Source organism: Numenius arquata, chromosome 3 (assembly GCF_964106895.1).
Source record: "Numenius arquata chromosome 3, bNumArq3.hap1.1, whole genome shotgun sequence".
NCBI classification, from domain to species: domain Eukaryota; kingdom Metazoa; phylum Chordata; class Aves; order Charadriiformes; family Scolopacidae; genus Numenius; species Numenius arquata.
Window position 1 is genome coordinate 68,671,976 of NC_133578.1, and position 17,345 is coordinate 68,689,320.

The window sequence follows — 17,345 nt, forward strand, 5'->3', positions numbered from 1 at the left end:
CACTCTCATGTAAAATACCTTACTGTAATTATTTAGGTGTTTTCTGCTTTTGTGGTAAATAGTTAAAATTATTCCTCTACGTAGACATGACATTTTGTAACAAAACAGTGGCCAATATGTGTGTATTATGTTGTATATTTACATGAGAAGCAGCTGACATAAATTGTTCCAACTGTGCTGTAGTTCAGCTTTGGTAATGCAATGAACTCCTGCTGTGTTTAGTACAATTAAGGCCTCTATCGTGATATTCACTTTTGCTATGGAGTGTGTGTTTTTTTTAAACAGTTAAAATGGAAAAGTAAGATTTTATTTTATTTTTTTTCTAAACCAGGTATGTTTTGTTCAGGGTCGTTATTAACACTCTTTACCCTGATGTCTGTAGAGGCTGCATTACTACAAAGTCAGACGGAACTTAAAGGAGACTGAAACAACTGGTTGCGATATTTGTCTGTTGTGGGACATTCAGAACTACATAGCCATTTATTTCTTTTCTGTGTATATTTGATGTTTTTTTTAAGTGTGTGGGTAAAGGGAAGGCAACCTAACAGATGTGTATGTATTGTAATTCTTGCAAAATAACAGTACTTTTTTAATATTTTCCTTGCAAAAATTGTGGTGAAGGAGAACTATGGTTATATTTTAATGCACGCAAGCATCACTTTATGGCTAGTTGTATGTTTTATGAATGTGCATAGGGACAGCCTTCAAGACTTCAACTTTGTTGCATGTGAAAGGGAAGGCTTCTGCCTGCTAATTTAGGCTGCTTTAGAGATTCTGCAGGATTCTTTTCAGAGCATATTGACGAAACAGGTTGCTACTGCTATTTAGTGTTACTTTGAAATCTTAAAGCATTTATCTTTGAAATCTGAAAAGCTCAGTTGTTTCTAAAGGCTGAGGTGGTTTTTTTGTTGTTTTTTTTTTTTTTTTTTTTCCACATGGAGTTCTCTCATCCCACACATCAAGAAGTCCATTGAGCATCTTTTGGAATAAATTGTGGAAAAGACTGTTGGAGTAAAATAATTTCCAAAAATGTTTTCTGTCATGCTAGAAAGAGTTCTTTATGAACAAAGTAGAATAGTATCTAGTTAAAAGGCAAGTTTGATGGAGTTCTCAGGTCATACCAACCAACTCCTTCTTCCAGTGTTGTCCTGCTTGCTGTCCTGCGTCTCTATCAGTTCCTGGCAATATTTTTACCCCTTTTTTTGCAGTACAGTAGTTAGGGAATGTCTAGGTCTAAAGGTGGTAGTTTGGAAGGTCAGGAGAGGCCGAGATACTGGTATTAGGGAAAGACTGGACAGGGAGACCTAGTTAAGTCTTTCTGGAGACTTTAGCTGTTCCTAGAGAGGCTTTAGAAATCAGCCTTGGAGTTGATGTACGTGAAACCTTCACAGGACAATATACTTCTTATCCCCCTCGATATTAACTGTCCAAAAAACAGGCATGTAGTCAGAACTGGCATGTGGTATTGAGCGGGAGAGAGATGAACACAGGTAGTTTACCAAAGGTCATGTTCTTCTCATTTAACCTCATCTCAGTCATGTGGGGGCTGTCTCTGCAGTAGTTGTTTGTTACATATTGGATTATCCAGTTTTCTATTGATGTTGCTGCTTAGTGATTCCACTTAAGAATATGGGGATATAGCACTGCATTGAGTCCTTAATGAAACAATATTTAGGTTTTAGTCCCAGTGCAGTAATAGCCCATAAATACAAAATTTTCAATCTACTCTCTTAAAGTGTAGAAGTGCTTGGTTTTGGCTAGTCATGGCATGGCGTTTGTGTTGACATCTAGTCTGTATTGGAAGTGTAATGCCCTGTAGTTGCTGCAGCACTTATTAGCATCCTTGCCAAAGCATTGTTTCCCCCAATATCCTTTGTAGCTATAACTTTTATGTGTAGCTCTTCTTGTGCAAATACCATGGGCGTTGATGCAAGATATGCTTACGAACATGATGTCTTCATCTGAAGTTGAAATGCAAGTTCTGAAATGTTGAGAAAGCAAATGTGTTTTCTTACTGCTAATATAATACAGTAGGATTAGATTGGTTTGAGCCACAGCTATTTTATTAACCAATTTAGCTGTTCCTCATCACAAAGAAACCGTGGATTAAGAGATTAATTATTTCTTTTATTTAAAAACAAAAGCAAAGAACTTTAACCAGATAGCCTTTGCAGTGCAGGCAGTATGTTTTTTTCATTTGTCACAAATTTGCTCTCAATTTCCTATGCAATAATTTGTACAGATCATTTCATTTAACATACTTCTGTTATGGAACATGGGTGTCTTTTGGTAGGGTTTTTTGTTGGCTGCATTTGGATTGAAATGATACTAATGTTTCTGTTGAGGAAAAAAAGCATTGCTAAATCCTTTATCAAAACATTTGTTTAAGACTCTCTTCTTTTGGACATTATGTTCCAGATACTCACACTTAATCAGATGCTTGAAATACGGTTTGGTAGATAATGAGTTTTTTTTCAGAAAAAGCTAACCCACTTACTGGCTGTATTCCCTGACTTCAGTGAAATATTTAACTTAAAGGTAGATTTTATACCGAAGGAAATTGCTTGGACTAGAAAAATTATGTGTGATACAGATGAGAACACCTGCTGACTATGAATGTATTTTACTTGTGGTAGCTATGTGTGTGAATTTTTTTCTTGTTCTTTTCTCTTGTTCTTAGCATTTACATTCCTAATTATAGCTTCGCTTTTCAAGGTTTTGTTAATAATGATTGTTATGTTAAACTGATTTTAGTGGCTGATTAGCAGGTCCTTGTCTGACTGATTGTAAAATGAAATTAAGAGAGCAAATAAATAAAATTAATGATTTTGACAAATATAATTGTCCCACATTCTTCCCTTGGATTACTGCTGTGAAATTTAGAAATATGAACATCTCCTATGCTATTCTGTCAAATACTCGTCAGGTAGAAAGAGACCACTGATTTAAGAGATGCAAGTATCAGTTATGTGAAAAATCCATGATTTGGCCTGTTCTTGGTTACAGTGAAATGACTTGTTTTGGTAACTTCAAAACGCTTCTCCAAATATGCTCAATGCATTGATTGCTTCTCATTAAACTACGTAACATTTTGTTTCCTCAGCTTTCCAGGCACCATGTGGCTTTTTGCCAGTTGTCTTTGCAGAGACAGCTAGTATGCAGTTGGTGTGTACTGGTGGCTTCCCTAGTTTGTGGGAGATGAAAGTAAATAAGGATAGAACAATTGAATAGCGGTTGCCTTTTTTTTTTTGTTTGTTTTTGTTCAAGGATGTTACTTCTCTCAGTTAAGTTGCTTCATGGTCTTTAAGCAAACAAACAATCCACCCTTCCCCCCAAAACCAAAAAATGACAACAAACTTAAAATTAGAATTTTCTTTTTGAATAGAGCTTCCTTGCCAAGCGTAGGAAGGAAAGCAGCACTTGAAATGGAATTTGAAATGAGTGAATTCTTAACTCGTATTTAATGTTCTTAATGCATTTTAAGTGGCAGATAATCCCCTCGTTTTGGGTTTCTTCCGTCAATTTTTGGGAATTCATTTATTTGTCTTTTGCAATTCTAGTTTTTATTCTGTATATAATAAGTAAGTAATAACAAGATTCTTAATGAGAAGGGAATATTTATTTCCCTGCAAAATACAGTTCTAAAATACCCAGGGTGGCTGGAGAGGTGTTCCTAAATCAGTCTATATAAATATTTCATGGGCTAAGTATTCTAATGTTTTTAGTGAAAATTGAGCCATAGTTCTAATTAATAACTTTCTCCACTCTTTCTGACTAGTGTACTTTTTTTTTCTCATCTGGAGTATGTTTCTCATGTACCCTTGATACTTTAAAACCCTAAATGGGGCCTTCCACTTAATGAAGCAGTTTTTGTAATTGCTTTAATCTATTTTATATGCAGTAGAAACCCTATTTATTTTCTGACATATTGTTGACCAATTAGAATGGTGTTAAATATATTATAATCCTATACAATTTTCATATTTTGGCTATTACAGAATGGGGGAGTATCTCAAACCATTGCCTGCTGCTCGATTCTAGTACCTTAGAGGATGAGAAACACAAGCAGCCCTGTATCAAGTAAATCTTTCAGCTCCTAACCCAACCAACATGGGAACTTGAAAAACAGAGAATGTTGTGGTTTGGGCTGCCTTTGGCAGTTTGCCATTTGCTAGACCGAGGCCAGTAAAGGAAAATAACCGTATTTCAGAATATCTGTAACTATTATAATACTATGGCCACAAAATATATAATGGATTCTCTACATAATAATTTACAATAAATGCTTTCAGTATGCAAACTCTTAGATGCAGATATTTTCATCTGTTTTTTAGGTGATTGTCTTTTCTATACTGAAAAAAAGTAGTAACTTCTCCAGAGGTACCCATTGATTAAGATAAGAACAAAAACTCCAGAAACTTGTAGCTGGAAAACTGTAGCTTTTTGTACATTTGTTTATTTCACTCATGATACTCTAAGCAACTTTGTGTGCTGGTGGCGGCTTCCATGTTCTTTGATGAATCTGCATGGTTTTCTTTAAGACTTGTTCATTTTGAACAAATGTTCATTTTGTTGTTTTCTGTTAGCTGTTAGTTCTTTCTATGTACACATCCAAACCCCATTTGGGAAAGTTAATGTTTAGGAGCAGTTCCATAGAAAGTGCAAAGCACTCATACTAACACATTGCAAATAACTAGTAACATCATTAACGTTATTTCTCCTTTCATTCCTTCCATTTGTTTTGGAACACACTTCGGTATAGCCAAGATATGAACAATTTTGTTTCATCCATTTCTTATCTCAACCTGAAGAATTTATTTTTTCAGCTGCCATAATTTATGTGTGCATAATCTGGACATACAGCATAGGAAATCAAATGCTTTAGAGGTTAACTTAATTCTGTCCCCATCAAAGCCTACATGTGCTTTTAAACTATACATGGACAGTTCACCAAATGTTGAAAAGTAGCTTAATAGTTTTTCAGGTTTTATTAAAATATGGCTGTCATTGTTATTTACAGAAATCACTTTGCAGCTGGTTTTCCTGTCAGTCGATTAACCTTCATGTGCAGCATTGTTTGCTATTGATTTCTCAATCATGGGACGAAAGGGTAAGGAGGCTCCTGCTGATCATGCATGCAAGTGTCCCATTTTTTTATGCATGACAACAAAGAAAAATTGATTTTTGGGAGGGGGGGGTAAGTTTTCCACTGTGTGATTAAAAATGCATGTCTGTGGAAAGACTCGGGTAAATTGCTTTTAAAAATATGTTGGTTTTCCCTTTACATGGTATATGGACTTTCTCTCCCATCGTTGACCGCTCGTAACCCCAGTGGCTCTCTAGAGAATTGGGTACCTTGTGAATTGCTGAAGATGGAAGTGAACTGTGTGCATGCCTCTTGGATTTCAAAGAGTGTTATTTCATTTCTAGAAAGTTGAGTCATTCAAGATTAGTTCATGCAGGAATTAGACAGAAATGAGCAGAAAGTTGGAGTATTAAAAAAAGATGAATGAGATTCTTCCGTATCTACTCACTTGTAGATTTCAACTAATGGTCATGTTCAAAGGTGAGAAAAGTTCTGGATTTTGTTATTTTGAAGCTGCTTAGCTGAGCAGCCAAAGTTCTACTTGGTTCTGTATTCTGGAGTGCGTGTCTATGAATATACTAGCAAATTCTGTTTGTAGCTGATGTGTTCAAGGCAATGGCATATGACTTGCTGGTAACATGCTGGCTTCAACAGTGCAAGCCTTTTGGTAGAATACAAGCCACGTAGAGGTCAGTATGAGTTTTTATAACATAAGGGACATGTCATAATTGTTTACATTTCAAAGGTTAAAACAATTATAGAATTCTTGTCTTGCACAGGTATATTTAGGAATCTTAAGACTAGCAAGTAATTTGTAAACTAGGAAAGTTCTTAATATGCCTAAGTACAAAATATAAAAAGCAAATTAATTTTCTTCAACAGAAGTTGAAATCAGTAAATGTATTTGTGTACTACAAATATTGCGGGAGTGTGACTTGCATGCTTTTAATTCAGAGCAAAAAGGTTTCATTGTCGGTAAAGAACTGTCTAGTCTTTGATAATTTACATGTGCAAATAACTGAGCTCGTGAAATGAATGCTGCTGGAGTACTGGTATTTTGTGTTTAAGAACTTTGCCTTCTTTCAAATATTGAATCATTTTTCTAGACTAGAAACATGGCAGTAAGAACTAATCTTTCATAAAGACATGCAAAATCCCCAACAATTATGTGAGAAAAGGTAAATATTTGATTTCAAAATAAACATTTTTTTAGTTCTTTTTAAATTCAGTGGCTTTTTAAAAAATAGATTTATACCATGTAAAGTCTGAGTAGAATTCTAGACCCCAAGATTTCAAAAAATAGTTGGTGTCTTTATAACTCAGCCTTCCATTTCATATCCAACTTGAGATCTATTAAAGGTCTCAGTCCTTTCATTTTCAAGAAGAGCATAGTTGTGATTCTAAACTGTACTGGAACACGTTACAGTATTTTGCTGTTTAAGGTCTGTACTTTGGCTTGAAATGGGCACCCCAAATATTTAATTGTGCCTTGAGAATGCTTACTCATTCCTTAGTAAGACAATGAGTAAGGAATTTCAACCTAACACTTAGCCATGTCATTATATTAAATCAGTTCTCTTTCCTGATATTTTTGTAAAGCTGTTAGTACGTAAGAAAACCTGTGAAGATAAATTTTCAGATATTTTGTTGGTCACCTGTAGTTCTAACAAATACAAAATAATTTATGTGATTAAAATAGATTCTCTCATTTTCATTAAACTAGAACATAACTGTTTAAAGGTTAGAAAAGGATTTTGAGATGCTGACACCCTACTTTTAAACTTCCTAAGTAATATAATATGAATAGTTACTAAAGTATAATTGGTCTGGATCTGATGTGTTTGAGCATCTGATACGATTACCAGAGTTCTCATCTTGTAATAAATGCAGTGCAGGCTGGATCCAAGACTTTTTCTGTATGTGTGTGTGTTCTTTTTTTTTTTTTTTTTTCCCCAATGAGTTTGTGATTTGTTATTGACATTGGTTTAGGCATGAGCTTAAAGTTCTTCAGAATTGACCAAACATTATTTTTGCAAATTTAATCTGGATTTGGAATTGCAGCGTAGTGAGAAGCGCTGGTTGTGGGGAAGAATGCTTGCTCTAGAAACCAATGAGTCTGTGTACCCACAGATGTCCTGTCCTGTCTGGTTTCTACAGAAAGCTGGGACACTGAAGACTTGCTGATTAACAATATATGTATATATATCACTGCTACTACAGCTGTCCGTCTCCTAGACTGAACAGTTTGGTGGCAGTAGCAAAGGGACATAAATAGCCTTTAGGTACTAAAGATGCACAGAAAAGCAATCAGCTGCATGTGTGTTCCTTGTGTATTCTGTGGCTGATTAGAAATTACAAGAGGGGGGAAACTGCTTTTTAATTACCTGGGATATGTGGTTCTAGATAGGCATGTGTTCTACCTTTAAATCTCACTGTTTTGGAGAGGAGAAGATATTTTAGAATTTTTCAACTGCAGCTTTTCAGTTTTTCTGGGAAACCTGAATCCAAGCTGGAACACTTTTTAGAACTAACGGGACAGATAACAATCACAAAGATATAGAAGGAAGTTTTCTTAGTGTAACTTCTGTCTTCCATGTCTGTGTTTAAAACTGTTAATATTGAAAAGTTGTTGCATGAACTTCTGCTTGACTGTTGTAGCACAAACCTGTTCTTCTGTGAAGGCAGGGTGAAGTAGGTAAGGCGCTCTGCAGAGAAAAGCAAGTGTGTGTAATGGAGTGTGTGGGCAGCTCTGTGGAACTGTTCTTGATAAAATGTAAAGAGTTTTTTTCAAACTTTTGATTCCAAATTATTTTAATATTCTTCTTCGCATGTCCAAATTGCAATATCCCATTTTGTCAATACTTTCTGTGAAAATGAATGGGTAGGTAGGTATAGGCACAAAGAGGGTACTTAATTGAAGATTGGTGTGACTCGAATAAGAATTTGAGTTCTTAAGCTTATTATGTATCTTCTGTGACTGTTTTTCAAATTAACATTACGATATTTTTGTTTAGCATTTCATTTTTCAATAATGTCAATACAATTTAAACACTTTGTTACTGAACAGGAACAGATGTTTTGTCATGTTTTGAGCCCTGTGTTTGTGTCTCAGAAACATTACAGCACTCGGTTTTCTCAATGTAGATACCACAGTATGGTTCTAGATTCACAGAAAAGTTTTCACCCGTTCTCTTTTTTATGTTGCTTTTTACGTACCATGTGTTTGGGCGGGGGGAATAAAGTTCATGGAATGTGGTATTGAATTACTTGTATACAGAAAGTTTTCTTTCTAACCAGGAAATGTTTTTCAAAATTTTGTAATTCAGTGTATGTTTACTGAAGTCTGTAGCTGAGTGCGCTCAAATGAGGTTAAGACTTGGTTTTGAAGCTCTGGCCGTGCTTATGTTATCATTTGGCGTGTTTTAATAGAAAAATTAATATCGACATCAACACGCTCTTACATGTCTTATATGCAGTTCAGTGGTTTACTCTGAAGTAGTTAAAACCTTGTTCCCTGAGCTAAACCTTTCCACTGCATTAGCTTTGAGGCTTCCAGAAAGGGGGCCTGTGAACCTTTGTTTCCTTCTTATCAGGACTTTTAAACATGACACATATGCTGTTTTCACTCACAGAAGGCTTCTTATGCCTCATTTTTCTTCATGAGGCAATTCAAGTGACAATGAGGTACCCACTCCCTGATCTACTTCGGCTGTGCATTGCACCATTGGGCAGGAGTGAAGAATTTAATCCTCCCAGCCTGCAGTCAGAGGATACCTGTGGCAAAGGAATGACACAACTGTTCTGAGCATCCTTCTGTCTGAGGAAATAGGTGGGCAGCAGCATAAGATTCTGGGAGTTCTTGCCAAGGCAGCTGTGTTCTTCCCCTGTGGACTGGATCAAGAAAACAAGCAGCATTGGCTTAAGAAAATGGAAGAAGTAGCAATAATCGGGAAACTTCTGCATGCTTCTCTCCATTCAGTTTTCAATGCACTAAGTTTCAGGTGTTTGTCACCCTGAGAAGACTTGCAACCGTGGGCACTTGCTGACCGGTTACTGGCTGGTTTGAAGTCAGACTGTCTTCTATAGGGCAGGTGGTGATCAAGATTTACCGCTGCCATCCTTCAAGCTCTCTTCAAATAGTACAAATATGTAGTAATAGTAAAATCTTCTTGACACTGTTCCATATGTTGCTTGGTGTAGGAAAGCCACAGCTTCAGAAAGAGAAGAATCTGCTGTATAATACAGATTTCAGTTGACCAGCAAGGTAGATCTTTAGACATTCTGCCAACTTTCCCATGTGTCAGGAGTCATTTCAGTTTCTTTCCTGGCTCTGACCTTGGAATCAAGACATCTGCTGAAAGGTATTTGACCACTTATGTTCTAAGAGATGCCAAGTAATCCATAAGTGCTACTGCCATAAACCTGAGACTTTAAATGTACCATTAATTGTAACATTACCACATTTACAATGGGAGCTTGTGTAATTTGCAACATCGCTGTGAGGTGATTTGCTTTGCTTCAGCCGCTACTTAATAGACTATCAACATACTGTGTCCTAACACCCTGCCTAGAATTGTACCCAGAGCTGTGCTCTTGTCCCAGCTTCCTCTTGGTGCTGCCTTCTTCCCCTCCCCTCTCATCCTCAAAACACACAAATTCGTGTAGCAAAACAGAAGCAAGCAGCAAGTGTGCAAACAATGAGGTAACTTTGTTCCTTGCTGGGACTGAGGGCTGTGTCCTGTAATCTGTGAGGAAATGCAATGGAAAAGGGAGTGTGGAAAATATGGTTTAGAACTTTTAAAACTAGAACTGGCACAGAGAAAATCCCTGTCTGCCATCTGCCTTGCTGCCTGGTGCTGGTCCTGGGAAGAAAAGGTCTGGCCACCTTGAGCATCTGGGAGGGATTCTGTAGCCTGGGCTAAAGTAGCAGTCACCAAAGCTTATTGAAGCATTTAGCATTTATTTAGCATTTATTTTACCTGTAGTCAGCCAACCTGCTGACCAGATGTGTGGTTTGAAGGCTCCAGAGGGAGGCAGTGGCCCTTTTGGAGTAGTTTTGCCACTGACACTCCTCAAGAACTGCTTATTATCAACCCCTGGCCACCCTAGAGATAGGTTGCTGCTTGGCCTGTTACCTTCCAACCATATCTCCTTGGTCTCTTTCTTCTCCTTCAAGCACAATGTCCGTCTCAGTCCTGAGGTGCTGCATCATCTGTAGAATGGTCTTCTGTGCTAGATGTCGCTCCCCACCTGCAGCGATGTGGGAATGAGGTGGTAGGGGAGGTAAAGGCGTTGCAGCCCCCCTCCTTGGTGGAACCCACGGAGGACTGTGAAGCAAGTTTGTTGGCCTTTAAGTACCTGTAAAGGTTACAGTCACCTGACCTGCAGCTGTGATACGTTCAAGGATGCAGTATTCCGAAATTTGCTCGCTGGGTTAGAGACTACGTTAGAGCCGAGGTGAAGCCAGACCTTGAACAGGATAGTCTGTCTGGTATTGGGAGCTTCCTTCCATGCCACAGTCATCACTGTGCTGGGGACACTCCATTCTCCTGTACCCACTGGTCTTGGAAGGAGCCAGGCATTTGGACAGGGGGAGACGGATCAAAGTCTTTGTGTTAAGTAGAGAGAGTAGGAGGAGGCTGCTGCGATATTGTCAATCCTTCTTTACTTTTTTATTCCAAATTAAATAGTGGGTAAAGGGTATCCTGCTGACTCTGTGTGTTACTGGATGTGGCCTTTAAGTACAGTGGGGATTTTATCAGTGTTTGTAATGAATCTGCTCCGTTCTTTACTATTGCTCTGGATGGAGGAATAATGCCAGTTCATGTGCTTCAAAGAGTACACAAAGCACCCCAAGCCTCCTTTTCCCCCCTCTTCTCCTTTAATCCAGTAGTTTGCTTATGTCCCCATTTTTCACTGATTTATGAAATCACTATTTGTTTAGAAATAGGAGTATCATGACACAAAACCTCTTTTTTTTTTTTTTTTTTTTTTTTTCCCTCCTCTGGGTTTATCACCTGGGTTCGCAGTCAGGAAATGAGTTCCAATATTGAAAGCAAGAATGAAAGCTGGACTTTATGCATTTTTTTTTTTTACCATAAACAGGTTATTAGTGCCAGCTGTGATGGAGAGGGGTCAAGGAGATTCATGTAGATCTGTCTTTCTAGGTGTCTACTGAAGTCAGAGTGACAAAATTTCCTTTTGGGGTTGCTTTAGTGATGAGAAGAAATGACCTTTTTATGGCCAGCTTAATAGAAAGGTAAATAAGGACAAGAACCGAGAAGCAAAATTCATAATAAGCCGTAGAGCTTCTTTCACTGGAACCAGTGTAATATTAGATATTCTTAATGCTGTTATTAAAAATAGAGAGTGCTGGTACTAACAGAGTAGGAAAAGAGGAGGCGGTGTTGAAAAGAACAGAAATGAGCAAGTAAAACAAAGTTACTCTGTGAAGGCAACAAAGGTGGGAGAAAGAAGAGACAGTCTGGAAACACTGCAGGCGGTGGAACTTGTGAAAAAGAATGCAACCGGAGAACTTGATGTAATGGAAAACTTCCTTTTAATGGATTAGAAGTCTTTGAAAGGCACTGTCCCAAAGACAATATCTTCCCCAGGGATTTGTTTTAATTGCTAATGGTTCTGAAAAGAATACTTCATTGGAGGAGCTTAGTGGTAAGCCTTATTTGACTAGATTGTTGGGTTAGTTGTTTTTTTCTGTTTCTTACTAGTAGCTTGACATGCATTGTCACTTCTTATGTTCACAAAAAGCTTATATTCAAATTATTTTTGCACGCTTTTCACTGTAGCATGGTATGCATCTCCCCCTGCATCTGTATAGTATGCATCTATATATAGTATGCATCTATACTTGATTCAAGTATAGAACACCACACCTTGAAGTCATATCGCACCAGAACAAGCTTTATAATTAGTTGTACAGCTTTACTGTAAGAATAAATTCTTGGGAGAAAGTTGTTTGGTTCTTTTTATTATTTTTTTTTTTCATTTGTTTCAAATTAACTGAGCACCAAAATATTTTTAAAAATAAACATAAAATTGCCAAACCTAGGTAGTAAATGGAATTTTCCACACTGGCTGTTACTGAGAGTTTAATGTCATGGGGGTCCGAAGTTGACATCAAGATGAATATCGTGTTCTCAAGACAGAAATTTCAGTGCATGTTGGACATTTTCTTTGCTGTGTTTTGGCAAAGAGAGGTTAGAAACCAGCTGTTTAGAAGTCAAGTAGCAGTAGGGTGGGAGGTGGAGGAGAGGCTTGGCTGGGGATGGGACTTCAAGCTGTCCAAATGATGAGTCCTCTGCTCTCTTTGGGAGTGTGTTACAGGGACGTGTAATGGCTGATGAGCGTGTCCTTACAGCAGCTGTTCTTTTTATAGCAGGTTGAATAATATTTTTAATTAACTCCCTTATATGGTCAGAATAATTGTCTTGTTCCAAAATATTTGATCCGTTTTCTTTTTATAGTGGAAGGGGAATGGCCTTGAAAACAGTTTTAGTTCTGAATTAAATGCATCAGCTGATGTTAACAGTATAGCTAGTATAGTGATATATATGTAACCATGTATAGCTAGTGTAGTTGTTCAAGTGATACTTTAAGCATTTTTCTGTGGATATTTGAAAAAAATTTGTTATCGTTTATATTTCTTATCTTAGATATAGGAAAATAAGTAAAATTAAAGTTTAATGTATAGAAGTGAAGTACTCAATTTTTATGTAGTAATATTTAAGTACATTGAGCAACCAAATGTAATTTTAATATTGCTCGCTTTCCTGATAGTAGCAAAGCACACATTTTTCTGTAGATTTGAACTTTTATGATAATTATACTATATTTTTATAGAATAGGGTATTATTTTTTTTTAATGAATCTTGGAAGATAAGCAACAAAGATATGGATGACTATATTCAAGCTTCGGACATAATAAAAATATTCAGTGAGTGAACATGAAGTCTTCATTCAGGTTGATAATATTCTGCAAACAGTAGACAATAGTAGGCAGCATTAAAAAAATTTGGCAGAAATTCTTGCATTAGACAAGTCCATACGATCCGTTTGTTTTCTGTTTGGCTGGGGTTTGATAAAGGGGAAAATACTCTGTCAATTTTAATTTTGATGGGCAGAACTTGGTGTTTTATGTTTAAAGCCAGCTTGAAGGTTTTGGGCTTCTGTAATTTTGTATGAGTAAGATGTAGCAGTGAATATTCAGACAAACTCATTTGAAATAAAACTTTCTTTTAATGTGTATTTTTCTAATTCACACTGTAGGGTTTCTTTAGTAAACTATGTGGTGATAGTTTCTGTGCAGCTCAGTTTTTTTCACTGAATTTATTTGCCAGTAAACACTGGTTTATTAGCACTAATCCCTTAAGTCTAGACTTGGTGCGGAATTGTTATTCAGTAGAAATTATTAGTTATGAGTTTATTAAAAACAGTCCTCTATAATTTCCAGGGTTTATTAAAATACCTATATGAAAATCTTGGATTTGTGTTACCCAAGTGGATGTAATGTAGGAATTAAAATGATAAAATGAGGAGAAGTAATGGGAAGCCAGAAAGTAACTTGAGAATCACTTAACTCAAAATTGATTCTCTACCTGATGTGTCGTAATCTTTGTGAGTAAGGATGTTACGGATATAAATTCTGTAATCCTCACCGCTTAAATTCTGAAGTATTATTAGAGATAATGTTAATTTCATTAACCTATGAAGTTTCGAAGTGCTTCTTTAATCTTGGAGATCAACTCTTCTGTTTAAGAAGCCTTTTTTGTCAGCAGTCTGACTTAAATAACTTTTTTCTGGCTGTTCTTCAGCAAGATCAAGTGAGTATGTTTTGCTAAAATATTTATCACTCTGCAGGGATATGTGGCAGCTGACTGAAGGTAGCTTTTTTTTTTTCTTTCCCCGAAACTCTACTGATATTTTGCATCTAGTCACAGAAATAATGAACTATATGTTCCAGGGAAGTTGAAGTAATGAAACTGTCTCTGTGCAGTTTCATCCGATGAGCTGTGAATCACACATTGACAATGTATCTTTTATTCTTTTCTCTTTTTCTTGTGCCTGGCCTCCTTAACAGAATTTGATACTGAAGTTTTTCACGTGTTTGGTGGCTTTATGTAGATGTCACAGAGCTAATCAGATAAGCTTACAGTGTCGCAGAGCCCTCGCGTGAAGCAACTGCTTCTATGCTGGTGTGAGAGAGCAAATTGCTGGAAAAAGGAGAGAGAGAGTACCCGGGGAGTGAAATCATAGCCAGGATGAGGCAGTATGTTCAAGTTCCAACTGTTGAGCAAGAAAAAACCTATGATTATAATTCTGCTTTTGAACCAAGACCATGTATGTGTTTAGGTAGGTGAAATTACCGTTTCCTGATAACGTGGACTGTTTCTTCTTACTGCTATTGTGTAGAATAAATGTGTGTAAAAAGAAGTACCCGTACAGCTGGTAAATGTGTACAGTCTTAGCGTGTAGAATGCAGATTACAGGACTCCTTTAGCAGAAGAGAACATGCATGTTTGAACTTGGAAAATCCCACTATTGAAAAAGTAAATAATAAGTATTTTTAAACCTTTTACATTGACTATAGTGTAAAAATGTGAACTTCTCTGTAGATACTACTTTAGCCTTTAGGTTTACTATAAAATGACGTAAAGATGTCTTCAAGGGGGAGACCATTAAAATGCAAATTTTGCCTGACACTGAAAGGGAAATGTCATAGGATTTTTCATTGATAAACCTGCATAAAACGGAACAAGATATTTTTACCTGGCTTAGTGACTGCGTTCTGTAGACCTACAAAACAGCTTATTTGTGTGAAGCAAATGTATTTATATGGACCAACTTTTCTGAGGGTTAAATTTGTATCCAAGAAATAGAGAATCCATTTTCAGTTGCTCAGCTTCTATCCATCTTTTACAAATTCATCTTTTGTGGTCTACGTAGTGAAATGTTCCTAGCTTTTGTTTTATTTTTTTAAGTTCAATTTATTTTTAATGTATTTTTTGTTAAGACTTGATTTTTGTGTACAGTTTATTGGTTTTTTTTATATCCATACTTTTTTTTTTTAAACCTATTCCTATGTTTTCATTAATCTTCCCTGTTATATCAAAACCCTGAACAATGATTAATAGTTTTTCCAGAAAATCTGTCTCATGACTATTAATTCTTTTGGTTTTTGCTTTTGGCTTTCTTTTTTTCTGTGTTCTTTGGAGAGCCTGTCACTTAATTTTTTTTTCTGATAGTGTTCACCTTAAATTTCTCTACTCTAAATATCTTTGGAGGCTGAAAGCTGTGATAGATAACTCTTGCTTTCTTATACTTAAATGTTCTGTTTAATTTAGGAAGTTTTTTTAATGAGTCATAACAAGTGTAGTTTTATATTTTGATGATGGAGAATTCTTTGAAAAGTTTGTGTTGTTTTTTTTTCTTGTAAACTGTGCTATAATTAAATACATAGCAATGTAAAGATATTACTGAAAAGAGAGAAGGGGAGAAGAGAAAATTGTCGAATCTTAAACAATATCCTTATTGTTAGGCCTTTTTTTAATGTCAAAATTCACGGTGTCATAAATTTGAAAAGCAGTATATTTGAACAATATTGAGTTTCCATTAACTGAAACCATCTGCTAAGGCTGCCAGAATGAGTTGGTACTGTTATCTGATATTTTTTATCCTTCTCAAAGGAGTAACTGTATCCAGGTTTTATGTTAAATTTATGTAATTAACATGGTTCTAAAACACCGTTTGAAGATTTAATTTGTGGTTCTTTGCAAAGATTTTCTTCTTCTGTCGCTTAAAGAAGGAGAAACTAATTCTAAAAGTATTTTAATTGCCTCTGGCTTGCATGCAATATTTTACAATATTTTCTGTTCTTGTTATGTTTTAGATACCTGTAGCAAAATATTTTACTACAGTTACTATAAGAATATTTTGCCATACTTAATAGTGTAAACCAACGTTAGAAGTCAATAAGGTAGAAAATCAAATAGGAAGACACAAGTACGAAGAGTTTTGAGCCAGGTACAGAGCTGCATACTTAACTCAAGAAACATTTAATAATATTAGGTCTTGTTTTGGTGGATTTTTATGGTCTTACTGGAATTTCCCAATACCAAGTGATATACTAGATTCTAATGAAGTACTCTTTTTCTTTTTATGATTTTCCTTACTTTTAAAATGTTACACAACAATGCTCTCAATAGAATATCTTTGTACAACTGTCTGAATTATTTCTGTTTTAAGTCAAGTAGGTTTATAACCTCTTTTGTTACTTATATTTTCCAGTGGCATATGAATAGCTTTGATTTTAGCTGTTTCATACCTGGAGCTTTTATGTAAATGCAGATTTTTACATTGGTTAGATCTCTATAAGTAGGAGATGTCAACAGGAGTCTTAGGAAGAACTTGACAGTAGTAACAGAGTACTATCTCACCAAAAATTCTTAATATTCTAGTTGTTTATTCCTTCTGTGGGTTTGTTTGTTAGGTTTTTTTTTCAGTTATGTATTGAAGTTGTAAGTCTGTGTTCATCTTACTGGTGATGTATGACTCTATAATTCATGGAATGAGTTAAAAGACCACTGAGGAGAACTTAAAGTGTGGTTTTCAAATCGTAGATCTATCTTTGATACTGTTTTTGATTAAATGAATTGCAATACTTAAGTTGTCAGCCTATGAGCAGAATTCATTTTTTTTTGTCCAAAAGGTAAGTAGTAGCAGAAAACAGGTGAAATAGAGGGAGAACGTATGCTTATGTAGAGCCTTGTAATAAAAACAAATTGTCATGGTTTGGGCCATGTGGGAAAGTTTTAGTCATGAATCTCCCAGATGTTCTGATAAATATGGTTAAAAAACCCTGGGGTTACTTGGGTATCTTAAGTAAATCCTGATGTATTTGTCTAGTACTTCTTCATAGCCTGAAAAATTTGCAGATAAATTGTAATCAGAGTTACTGGGAAGATACCCTTTATTCTTTTCCCTATTTTGATTTACAGTAACAGCTTTTGCAGCTTTTACTGTTTTTAGCAAAGTGTTTTATGATTTTTCGGAGTACATAAATGGATACCTTTAATAAGATATTTAGCAACTCTGAATGCTGTAGGTATTGAGATTTGAAAGACTAGAAAGCCACTGATCTACATGCACGCTTGGTATATTATTATTCAGTGTATCATTTTCTACTTAGTGGCTCTTGTGCATCAGAGCTGCTTTAATGTTGATCTGAGACCTGACCACAGAG

General features: G+C 36.0%; 1 protein-coding gene across 2 annotated transcripts in view; it reads left to right on the forward strand.

Moving 5' to 3' along the window:
* EFR3A (EFR3 homolog A) overlaps window positions 1–17,345 on the forward strand; it is an 80,650-nt gene that overhangs the window by 6,053 nt on the left and 57,252 nt on the right. Inside the window, exon 1 of one of the 2 annotated variants that reach the window (XM_074144847.1) lies at window positions 14,365–14,455. The exons of the other annotated variant lie outside the window; for it this stretch is intronic. Coding sequence (XP_074000948.1) covers window positions 14,365–14,455 — 91 coding nt within the window. Of the gene's footprint in view, window positions 1–14,364; window positions 14,456–17,345 lie in introns of those variants that run through there. 2 annotated transcript variants of the gene reach the window in all.